The 12983-nt window shown below is 37.6% G+C and overlaps 1 protein-coding gene across 1 annotated transcript in view; it reads right to left on the bottom strand.

Moving 5' to 3' along the window:
- Window positions 1–3728: 3728 nt before the first annotated feature.
- Window positions 3729–12983, bottom strand: part of LOC117295367 (methyl-CpG-binding domain protein 2-like) — a 48983-nt gene continuing 39728 nt past the window's right edge. Inside the window, exon 7 of the mRNA XM_033777974.1 lies at window positions 3729–5625. Within this exon, the coding sequence (XP_033633865.1) occupies window positions 5582–5625 (44 nt within the window). The 3' untranslated portion in view covers window positions 3729–5581. The remainder of the gene's footprint in view (window positions 5626–12983) is intronic.

The raw sequence follows: 12983 nt of genomic DNA on the forward strand, positions 1-12983 counted from the left end.
GCTTTCATCTGAAACTGTTTTTTTTAGTTTCTTCTTTTACATTAAATAAAAAGTAAAACTTCCCCTCAATGCTACCTTTTCAAAGATTACTTTCACCAAACAATAACCACTTTCAATTCTTACCAGGAAACTTGACCAATAAAACATATACAAATTTGACACGCCACACCAAAATCTGTACTGTCTCTTATTTATTTAGCAAGAATGTGGTTGATGAAAAATCATGTACTGTTATTCTAACACTTCAGTGGAAAGTGAAAATATATAAGACATATCTCCACTGCTCCATAACAGCAAGCATCAGTCAGTGTTGGGTACAATGCACTATATTTCAGGGTTTTCAGATAAAGAGATTCTTGAAGGCATCCCAAGTAATCTTAAAGCCAGTGGACACTATTGGTAATTGTCAAAGACCAGTCTTCTCACTTTCTGTATCTCAACATATGCATAAAATAACAAACCTGTGAAAATTTGAGCTCAATCGGTCATCATTTTTTTATTTTGTGTAGGCGCCTTGATTGGTTTTCTGGAGAAGTGCGCATTATAAATCCGTTATCAAAATTGCGAGATAATAATGAAAGAAAAAACACCCTTGTCACACGAAGTTGTGTGCTTTCAGATGCTTGATTTCGAGACCTCAAATTCTAAATCTGAGGTCTCAAAATCAAATTCAGGGAAAATTACTTCTTTCTTGAAAACTACGTCACTTTAGAGGGAGCTGTTTCTCACAATGTTTTACTATCAACCTCTCCCCATTACTTGTTACCAAGTAAGGTTTAAAGCTTATAATTATTTTGAGTAATTACCAATAGTGTCCACAGCCTTTGAAGCCGTTGGACCCTTTCGGTACAGAAAAAAAAAAATTCACAGATGTACACATAACTTACAGGGATTACAGAAGGTCATGGTGAAAGATTTCTATTGAAATATTATTCCATGAAATGCTTTACTTTTTGAGAAAACATTAAAACAATATCAATTCTCGATAGCGAGAATTATGGATTTACTTTAAACACATGTCATGACACGGCGAAACGCGCGGATACAAGGGTGGGTTTTCCCGTTGTTTTCTCCCGACTCCGATGACCGATTGAGCCTAAATTTTCACAGGTAACATACCTGTGAAAATTTGATATAGAAGTTGATATAGAAGTTGTGATACACGAAGTGTGGGCCTTGGACAATACTGTTTACTGAAAGGGTTCAATGGATTTAAATTACAAGATACAAATTTATTTTTGTATTTATACATTTACATATCTCCTGTCTTTGCTGCGATTGAATCTTTCACTAAAATCTGAAAAGGATTCAATTGGGCACATGTTGCTCCTATTAAGATAATATTTACAAGGATTTAAAAAACAAACTAATACATGAATAAAGGCATTCTTTAACTTGTAAAACCAAGCAAGCCTAATTGCAGCGGGATTTGAAAACCGGTGTTCAAATGAGTTTGGGTTGTCATCTTACACAACTGTAAGGTGATGGAACTTGTCTGAAATAAGTAGCACCGTAACCATGTTATGAATGAATGGCTGACAAACATAGAATGTTGAATCCAATCCCAATCATGGTATACAGTAACACTGGCAAATTGAATTGGGCTTTCTTCCAGAGAGAGAATACAGCAGGCTGCATACATTGACACAGCAGCCTTGGGGTTGACTGTCTGCAGCGACCATGGCTTGCAGCAGTAGCTAGAGTGAACATGGGAGTAACATCTAATGAAAAATGCACCCTGGTTCAGGCTGTGGACTTTCACTGTGTAGAATGTCTAGGGTTAGGTCTAAAGTGTTTGCATAACTGAAACAACACAAGAATTGGAAGAGTGTACATGAATTAAAGATAGAGTGTCGCTTTAAAAACGCAGGGTAAATTCAACATTTTATCCGTTCTTAGTCTGTCTCTATCTGAAACTCAACTGATGTAGGCATGATAATCTTCCTACTTGTGTCTGATTTCAATTTGTTTTGCCCTTGAACAAGAAATCAACAAATAAAATTGTGATTGCCTGACAAGTCTTCTGAGGCCCGGCACCATGTTTACAGGTTGGTTATAGCCCTCCGTACTCAATCAAATGTTCCTCCTTTTTTTCCAAGGACCAAAATATCATTCCTGCTAAAGAAATGTCTATTTCCTGAGAAAATAGCCACAGGTGTGTTTTCATGAGGAAGTATTTTTTTCTCTGTACATTTAAAAAATAAATAAAAATAGCTGACTATCTTTTCAAAAGAGAAACACAAAAATCTGTTGTGATAAACAAAGAAAAATAGTCTGAAAATACTGTTTGTTGTTGTGGGGGATATGGTTCCGAAGGCAGACAACAAAAAGTTGTCCAACATATATGTTGCCGATAGAATTTTGCAAGAAATTATCACGGTCTGTGGCACTGGCATTGTAGCCATGCACAATCAAAACCACTAAACTGAAACAAGTACACCAAAACTCAGGTATGATGTTGTAAACCATACTCAAAATACATACTAATATACAATCATCAGAGAGGTGCGTGGGCCTGTCAAATAGTTAAATAGTGACACGCAATGCTTGATGCAGAATAAATGTATGCTAAAAGAGCCCAATTTCACAAAGCTGCTTATAAGCACAAACACAAAAAGTAGGATTTGAAACTTTGCATGGTGGAGATATGATATGGAAAGGTTTGCGGTCACACCATGTAAATGAGTTGGGTTGGTTCTGAAAAGAACCGTTGGTTTCAACTCACCAGAATAAGGTTACCAGCCAAAAGACCATGTCACATTTTGTACTAAGCAAGGATTTTTTTAAGCAGTATTTTGTTTTCTGCTTAAGCAGCTCTATGAAAATGGGCCCTGGAACGAATATTAAAAATTGCGTCATAGATCTTGGTACTCAAAGCAAATCTTTCAGAAATGTGACTGGCTTTATGGCTTCAAGTTGTGCTTCTCTAGTTTCCTGGGGTCAATTTTACAGAGATGTATAAGCACAAAAAGTAGCTAAGCACAACCAAATTATGCTTACCAGAATAAGACTACCAGCCAAAATACCATGTCACATGCATCATTTCTGACTGGTATCCTGCTCACTTGTGCTAAGCAAACAAATTATAAAAAAAATGTTCTGCTTAAGCAGCTCTTTGAAATTGGACCCTGATTGGCCTCAAACCACTTGAAATGGATCTTTGTTCACAACAATAAAAAATACTAATAAAAGTATTTAGACATACATAAAATACACCTTAGAACTTGTTTCATTTTTTGATTGTTTTTCTTAATCTCAATTGCTTTTCTTGCCCCCAGCTGGGCTAAAGGATTTGTTATGAGTAGAAACTCGGGGTGCTACGGTTGGGTTATGAATAAAAGGGGTGTCTTCTTGGCAACCAACGACTTTGAAATCCCCCCTCAAGACGCTGCAATGTTAATCTAGAATGGAGATTGAGGTTGCCCTCCGCTCCATCATTCCCTTAAACACATCAGTGTCTGTGCATATTAAGCTTGGGCGATATCGATTTATTTTATTCACGATATATCGCCGACAATATATCACGATATTCGATATAATCGCGATTAATTAAATTTGACATAATCAGTCTTCAAACTCCAAGTGAAAGTTGTAGAAGAGACAGTCATAGCATAAGAGAGGTGTTCTAATGACCCATTCTTCTGGTTTTACTCCAAACCCATGGGGTGCAATATATTGATATTTCGATTAAAACCAAATTCATCCGATATCGAAATCGTTTCCAAATTAATATCGCGATATTCGATAATATCGTGATATCGCCCAAGCTTAGTGCATATCCAAGGTATGAATATTTAAATTTATGTCCGAACCTGCTTTTGGACCAATCTGCATATATCTAACACTGTACGTGTATAATGCCAATGGTGACCAATGCATGCTGTTCGTCTTCACTCCTGCCAGGGCCATCTGTGTTGGGATCCCGGAGGCCAACTATGAGCCTAGCACTGAAACAGCAAAAAGGGGTCCAAGCTATTTTCATTTCCAGCTCAGATGCTCGTGGCAGCACTCTCTTGTCGGTATTAATTCTGTAATTCTCATCCCACATTTGTTCTCACTTTAATATAATATAGAGTTCTTATAAAGCGCACATATCTGAGATCAAGACCCTGAACAAAGGAATAATTCAACAGTAGACATTGATAAAACTTAATGAGCTCTGAACAGTTCAGTCTTCAACGGTTTTCCATTTTCTAATGGAAGAACTATTTTCTTTTATGAAAAGTGAGTCAAATGAAATTCCAGCCTTTAATTATTCACCTTGTCATTTCCAAAGAATGATAAAAACAGGAAGGCTTACTGCCACTTGCCCCATCCTGAAATTCTCAAACCGTTGACAACATTTTGACACGAGGTTTCATAACCAACGAGCTATCTTAACTGTGTGTATCACGCCCACTATTCTTGGGACAAAATTGAGGCATCCGAAGAAAACATCCTGTCTCCCTAAAAAAAAACCAAGGTTATTTTAATGACTGCCTTCAGGGAACCATACAAAGTGGTCTGCAGTGTGAAGGAAAGTTCAAGTTGGGTTGAGTATCCGATCTCCTCCCTTTCAATAAAACATTACTAGGACACCGTTGTTCAACTGTACTAGTGAAAGTTGATCTAGCTATAGATATTAGTACCAGGCATAGAGTTATATATAAGAACTAGAGGGCGGTGATGCTGCGTGCAAAAACGCAACGGGACTGCAAGGAGACACGTGCGCCATTTGCAAGATGAACTTTGTACGGCCATTGAATGTGAAATACACACGCTATGCGATGCTGTTTTATTGTCAACTTCAAAAATGGCCGCCACCGGGCCGCATATCTAGGCTTGTGCGCCCTCTAGTTCTTATATATAAGTCTATGGTACCAGGCCTGTAAGCTTTGTTTTTGAAAAGGCAAGGGCACCAAGGCAATGAGGAAATTGTTAATTTCTACTGAAGCATTTCAAGGGCACCAAGGCAATGACCAGGGGGCATTGAGGCAATCGCCTTCGTTGTCTCCGTAAAATATCAGGCTTGTTAGTACAGATGCAGAGCTGCCAACATTTGTTATAAGGGAGATTTTGTACAACAGTCAGGAAGATATTTTAGAATTTCATTCTACGTATTAACAGAAAAACAGTTTTCATTATCGGAAAGATTTTCAAACTTGTTCATCAGAACATCTACAGATGGTTTATTTTCAGGGAACTTTCTGCAAAACAGGGAGGGTCGGCAGCTCTGCAGATGCAAAGCTTATGCAAATACAGTTCAACTTATGCAAATTTGTCTTACAATTTTTGACCTGCATGTGATTTGCTGACACAGGAGCTTGGTTGTGGTCCGGTGGGTGGAGCTACGAAGTGGGAGATGTCGTTACTCTACATCCCAAGGTGTTTAACGTGAAGGAGTTGATTGGCCGACAAAGGAGCTGGTGATTGGCTGGTCCCAAGTAGGAGGGGCCTCGGCAGTCACAGATGACTCTGCTATCAGACTGGGTATTGGCTCTTCAACTGTTGACGCCTGTGATCAGCAGTTTATTGGCAGACCAATGTTGCCACTATAGGGTGGGATTTGTGATCTTACTTGCTGAGATTTGAGTTTCTTAGATCATTCTGAAGCATCCTCATCCTCGTCTGTATCTTCCAGTTCAACTGTAAGACATAAAAATAAAAAGTAATCCTGTCAAATATTATACACATAATGAATGTTTATGAGTGCAATGGTGCAAATATGTTCATGAGTTGAAAGATGGAATGTTCTATTCAACGAGGCGGAGCCGAGTTGAATGGAACATTCCAGCTTTCAACGAATGAACATATTCGCACCATTGCACGAATGAAAAACATTCATTATTTGTTTTATATAACATCCAAGTAGAACTTTGTCATTTTGATTGAAAGATACAACTTTCAAAACAAACAATTTCAACTGTAGAAGCCGAATGCTAGTAATTTTACTATGCCTTCTTGCAGTAACACCTGCTGCGTTACCAAAGACACGCGCACGCAGTGATGTTTTTACTCAGCTTTTTCGTTCCATCCGAAAAGTACCATTGCACGCTGGCAGCGTGCAATGGTACTTTTCGGATGGAACGAAAAAGCACGGCGAGTGACTCAGCGTGCAATGGTACTTTTATTTGCTATCACGTGACGGACAATCCTCCAATCAAATGGCAAGGATCTGCTTGGGTGTTATATAATAGTGGCTAATAATAATAAAAGTGGCTTCATCTATAGGACTCATACCCATCACTCAGTGGGTCAGACACTTCTGTAAAGAATTTTTTTGTTGAAATAAAAATTTCTATTTATCGTGTTTCAGTGAAAGTAACTTTTCAATTTTGTTTTGTTTTGATAGTCAGCCTCACAAGAGGTCATTCAAGGTCGTAAGTTTTTCATAAGTTGCCTTACAAGAGGTCATTCAAGGTTGTTATCAGAGCCAAATATCCATACATGATGATGATGACATGACAAGTGAGGGCGCGTCTAATGAACACAATCTCGCGACAACTAGGTCACTCCTCCTCCACTCAAACCCCATCCATCATCGTTTTGAACTCAGCCGTGTTCAAATACAATAACTTATACAGCATGGAAGTGGTTTCAACTGACGGCACATCACTCCATGCAAGGTTTGAGTTGGTCATTAATAGAGGGTTGGATGAGTTTTGCATTAACAGCAAACAAAGTTGACAAAGCATTTGACTTTGAGAAGAAATTAATGCTCCAGGTCCCAATTTTGTTGAGCTTCTTAAGCACAAAAAGGAGTACACCAAAAGTATGCTTACCAGAATAAGTTACCAGCCAAAGTAACATGTCACATGTACAAATTGTGACTGGTATCTTGCTTATTTTAGCTTAGCAGAAAGGTAATAATAATAATTATCTGCTTATAAAGCAGCTCTATGAAATTAGGCCCTGATTTGTCGCTGTTTCCTGAACAATTTGTTGCGTTGCTGTTCTTACCTTTGACCCTCTATAGGCAAATCAGAATTCAACCCCAAATGGTTCAGTTGGTGCACCTTTAAGCTTGCTGCACCCTCAAAATTCATAACACTTGGCTGACAAGCCGTGTTGTTCACCTGAAGCATTTTATGATATAAAACCCTGCACAGACTATTGTCCTAATAAAGGGAAGCACTGGCAGCCGATACGTGTGCTATACACTGCAATCTCCTATACTTCTATTTAAAGACACTGGACACTTTGGGTAATTGATAAAGACCACTATTCTCATTTGGTGTATCCCAACATATGCATAAATAACAAACCTGTGAAAATTAGGACTCAATTGATCATCGAGGTTGGTAGAATAATGAAAGAAAAAACACCCTTGTTGCACACATTTGTGTGCTTTCAGATGCCTTTAAAAAAGGCTTCAGGCCTGATGTCTTGATCAGATTCAAATATTTGAGTGAGAAATTACCTCTTTCTCAAAACTACGTTACTTCAGAGGGAGCTGTTGCTCATAATGTTGTATACTATCAAAAGCTCTCTATTGCTCGTTGTTACCAAGTAAGTTTTTATGCTATCAATTATTTTGAGTAACTACCGATTGTATCCAGTGCCTTTAATGATGCTTTGAATAGAGGAGTTGAAACTACATATTTCAGACATGTGTTTTGGCTACTGTGGAGTCCCAGGTCGGAACAGACTCGTATTCATGGGTCTTCTTTATCAGCTGTGAAATGTCAGACTTTGACATTTTCGCTTGGAGTCAAAGATTCTATTTTGTGCATGTCTGTGTGTCTGTGTGTGAACTGTTGAATAAAGGAAATGTATGGGGCTAGAACGGTTAAAGGGTTTGGTACCTTTTGTGGATCAAGTTTTGGGCAACAACATGAATTCCCACTCACTGCGAATGAAGAAGTATGTTATATATTAACAGAAAGCCGTTGTACAAAAATGTTTGTCTCTGACACAGAGAAATTGTTACTTCTCAAAAACAACAGCACCTCAGCAAGTAATTTTTTTAAGGGAAGCTTTCTACTGTCATTGTCTTTAAACTGTGTAAGTTTAATGTAAATCTGTGGAAATTTGTGTTTTGTGTCGTACAACAAGTAGGCCTACCCAAACCCATTTAAAGACACTGGACACTATTGGTTATTGTCAAAGACTAGTCTTCTCTCTGGGTGTATCTCAACATATGCATAAAATAACAAACCTGTTAAAATTTGAGCTTAATCGGTCGTACAAGTTGTGTGCTTTCAGATGCTTGATTTTGGGACCTCAAGTTCTAAATCTGAGGTCTCGAAATCAAATTCAGGGAAAATTACTTCTTTCTTGAAAACTACGTCACTTCAGAGGGAGCTGTTTCTCACAAGGTTTACTATCAACCTCTCCCCATTACTCGTAATCAAGAAAGGTTTTATGATTTTGAGTAATTACCAATAGTGTCCACTACCTTTAAAGCCATTATACACTTTCGGTAAACAGTATTGTCCAAGTCCCACACTAGGCTCAATCGGTCATCGGAGTCGGGAGAAAATACCGGGAAAACCCACTCTTGTTTCCGCGCGTTTCGCCGTGTCATGACATGTGTTTCAAATAAATCCGTAATTCTCGCTAACGAGAATTGATATTGTTTTAATGTTTTCTCAAAAAGTAAAGCATTTCATGGAACAATATTTCAAGAGAAGTCTTTCACCATTACCTTCTGTAAACCCTGTAAATTATTTGTAAATCTGTGAACTTTTATTTATTCTTCTGTACCAATAGTGTCCACTGCCTTTAAATGCAGGCTTCATCATTTAGTTGGATCGAGACTAATGATATGCAATGTTGACTTTAAGATTACAAAAAATGGTCTTGGCCTTTTCAAGAACTACAAACAAATCCATGGTCACATTTGATTCTTGAAACCACTGTTATGATAAATCTGAGTTTATGACCGGGTCACCTCTCCCTGGAATTCATTGAGTCTAAAAATAAAAGGCAACATTGTTGATATTGTGGGCCTGTTTGAGGAAATAATCTAAACAAGTCGAAACCTAACTTTTTCCTTTCCATGTTAAAGACAGGGTTTGATTTTACCAATAGATGTTATAACTCTCTATTTTTATAGTTAAATTCTGACTTGTAAATGTATATTAATTAGCATGAACAAAAATTCCTGTACCTTCTTTCGTGACAAAACTGTGTTCAAATCTGACATAAATTTCTAATGTTTTGTAAGGTCTTGCAAAGGAAGTAAACTGAACAATAAAACACAAAAGAATCAAATTGTTCAAATCAAGTAGGAGTTGCATTAACTCAATAGAAAACAAAATCTCTCTTGAGTTGTTGTGTAGCAACACTTTTCAGAACCTCAAGAACTCAAGAGAGACTGCTTCCAAGATGTCTCAAGCCCCACTAGATTGTATCCCCACCACAAAGAGTCAAAACTTCTTCTTAGAAATTGTTGTTGTTCAACTGCAAAGACTAACCTCACATTATTTACTCCCTTCAGTATTTGCAATGCCACTAGGTGACTTTTAGTTTCAAATTGGTTTATAAGCAAAAATACAGTTAAAACATATGGGAATTTGTTACACGTTTTGATAAAGAACTAAAACTCATTTCACAATAGATCCAAAAAGGCAATCAAACCCCAGGAAATTCTCAGCGATCTGGGGAAAATTAACACTCGGTATTCTTACCCCTGGGTTTTCGGCTCCACGATACTCACAAGAGGGGGAGGGGTAGCTATTTCCCAGTAGTTTGCAGGGTTGGCAATTCAAGTGTGACAAATTAATAACATTTTCCTGGGTATATCCTGTAAATGTTGTCTTGTGTGAAAGGAGCAGTTATTACTCCATTTCTTGTTATGAAACCAAGGATGTCTCATAAGTGAAGTCAATCACTGTAGCTCTCAAGCCTCGGCAATCTGTTAGCAAGGGCGTTTCCTATGCGAACCTCCAGGGTTAACCCCTACTCTTACTCCTGGATTCTATAACGTGCACCATCAATACACAGGACCTTTGGCCTAATGTCCCATCTGAAGGACAAGGCAATAATGGTAAAGCATCTTGCTCAAGGACACAAGTGTCAAGACCGGGACTCGAACCCACACTCTGTCGATCTGAAACACCAGACCTTGGTGCTCTTAACCACTCGGCCACGACCATTACTGTTTTCCCTCTACGTTTTATGCAAAAATAATGTGCTTGAGTACGTACTGGGTGTGGTTGCCCCTTGGTCAAGATCAAGAAATCCCTCGACCTCTTTAGAGTGAAAATACCTCGACCTCTTTAGAGTGAAAATTCCACAAAAAGGGTGGGGGGGGAACAAACAATAAAAAATATTTTAACTTAATACAGTCAAACTTCAGTATGAAGAGGTTCTGCTTATAAAGCGTACATTTTTTTAAAAGACCCAAATCTCATTTCTGCTTTGTGTTTCTTTGATATACTGTCCTCTTGTAACAATGTTCCGGTTAGTGCTATAAATAGATAATTTGGTCAGTTCCAGTGATCTTGTTACAACAAGAGTCAACTGAACATGTTACAAAGTTCACTTTTCTTTGCTACACTTTCATCGAACAACAAGACAGGTCAAAGTAAAACAATAACAAAGGTTACAATCAGACTGAATCCTTAGACATTTCTTGCCTGCAGCGCTTTTTACCCAAGGTCTAAAAGCACTTTATGATATTACCCCTGGTCATCTGCTCATTAGATCAGATTTCACGCAGCAGTGGATTGGGATCAATGCAATCTCAACTGTACCCTCACAGGTACCAATCTATACTCCTGGGTGCAGAGAAGCAATTGCAATTAAGTGGCTCGCTCAAGAAAAAAACTTGTCAAGGTTGTGATCAGGGAGAAGAGGAGGGACCTTCTGGACTGTGGTTTCTTGCTTAAGCTAACTAGGGATGTCAGTCACGTAGTGCCATGTGATATTGGCCTAGTGGTTTGATGATCAGAACGAGTGCATCTTAAAGGCACTGGACAATATTGGTAATTACTCAAAATAATTTTTAGCATAAAAACTTACTTGGTAATGAGCAATGGAACACATTTGTGCAATGAGGGTGTTTTTCCTTTCATTGTGCAACTTCAATGACTAATTGAGTAAAAATGTTCACAGATTTGTTATTTTATGCCTATGTTGGGATACACCAAGTGTGAATACTGGCCTTTGACAATTACCAAAGGTGTCCAGTGGCTTTATTAATAATAATAATAATAATAATAATAATAATAATAATAATAATAATAATAATAATAATAATAATAATAATAATAATAATAATAATAATAATAATAATAATAATAATAATAATAATAATGCATTTATAATGCACCATCTATCTAGTGTACAAGACCCTTTTCCGAGGCGCAGAACAAAAAAACAATACATACAACAAAAAAGAAATGTAGAACATAATACAAAATTATACAATGAATAATCTACTGTCAAGACATGTAACGAGCTAAGTGTAAGAGGATTTAAATAAATGAATTTTAAGCAAGTTTTTAAACAATGGAAGAGAACGTCAGCGCCTGATGTTATTAGGTAAAGCGTTCCAAAGTTTAGGAGCACAAGCAGAAAAGGAACGATCGCCATATGATGAGGAAGTTCTAGGAATAGTTAAAAGGGACTTAGCAGAAGAACGAAGAGTGCGAGAGGGGGGCATAAGGTACAAGGAGATTTGCAATATAAGACGGAGTCAAGCCAAACTGAGATTTAAATGCAATAAGTAGAATTTTGAATTGAATTCGTTGTCGAATGGGTAGCCAGTGAAGTTCCTGCAATATAGGTGTAATATGATCATGTTTTTTAGATTTTGTTAAATCACGGGCGGCAGCATTTTGTAAAAGTTGTAGTTTGTGGAGCTGGTGTTCGGTAACTCCGTGTAATAGGGAATTACGGGTACGGGTTTGGGTACTTTTTGTGCGACACACAACGCAAACATACACAGATCGTCGTGTGCCTGACAAAAGGACGTAAGGGCAAGTTCCCGGCAAAAGGACGTAAGCAATTTATGTTAAAATTTGTGTTTCAAGAATTATGAGTGGGAAAGTTTGGTAAACATGTTGCTATGCAAAAGTCATTCTAGAAAGGTTAAATTCTGCATGGGGAATGGGGAAACATGTCTTCAGGGCAATTCTAGCAAAAAAACTAACAAAAAATGATAATTTTATAAAGTCAGGAGCCATGATGTTGCTTACGTCATTTTGTTACTGGGACAAACTACTTTGTTTTCCCGGCAAAAGGGCGTAAGGCCTTACGCCTTTTTGCCGGGCACACGACGAGATTTACATTAAACTTATTTATATACCGCACATAAAGATAATGATGGTATAAATCTTCCCTTAAAATATTACTTGCTGAGGTGCTATATTTTTTTTAGAAATGAAAAGAACAAAATTCACAAAATAAAATTTCGTCTCAGTGAGACAATTTTTGTTTTAGCTTGTTCGACGGATTAAGGTGACTCTCCTGAAAACATTGCCCTGAACACAAATCAATACGCCATCAATTGATCACAAGACTAAATAATGAACGAAGTACAGAAGCGAAGTTCAGGACCTTGAATTGTCTGCATCTAATCTTGATCTATGGCCATTGACAATTAATTAGTTTTTTTGTGTTTGTATGTGTGTCTGAGGATTAGGGACGACTCAATGATCTTTGTATTTTGATCGGCTATCCTGCTCGTCCTTCCCTATTGGAAACTTAGATCATGAAACAAGGTTATGATCATGTAGGTCGGAAATGATTATACATACAGGAATGAATTGTAGAGGGGAGATTGGGTTGGCAGAGAAAGACATACACGCACATACAAAGAACAGAGTGCACTTTGAAGTCACTTTGACATCAACACATATGTAGTGTTTTTTTAAAGAGGTTTTGTATGTTTATTAACAATTCATGTGATGAAACCCAATTGTTATTGAATTTAATCACTGTAAAATCAAATTCTATGCTTTTGTAAAAAGAAATTGTTGTTATCTCCTTTGATGTAACTTTTTAGTGACTGGCCAGCAGGACCATTCAGCTAGCTTATAATTTCGGTAGTCCAT

The sequence above is a fragment of the Asterias rubens genome, chromosome 10 (genome assembly GCF_902459465.1).
Source record: "Asterias rubens chromosome 10, eAstRub1.3, whole genome shotgun sequence".
Taxonomy (NCBI): domain Eukaryota; kingdom Metazoa; phylum Echinodermata; class Asteroidea; order Forcipulatida; family Asteriidae; genus Asterias; species Asterias rubens.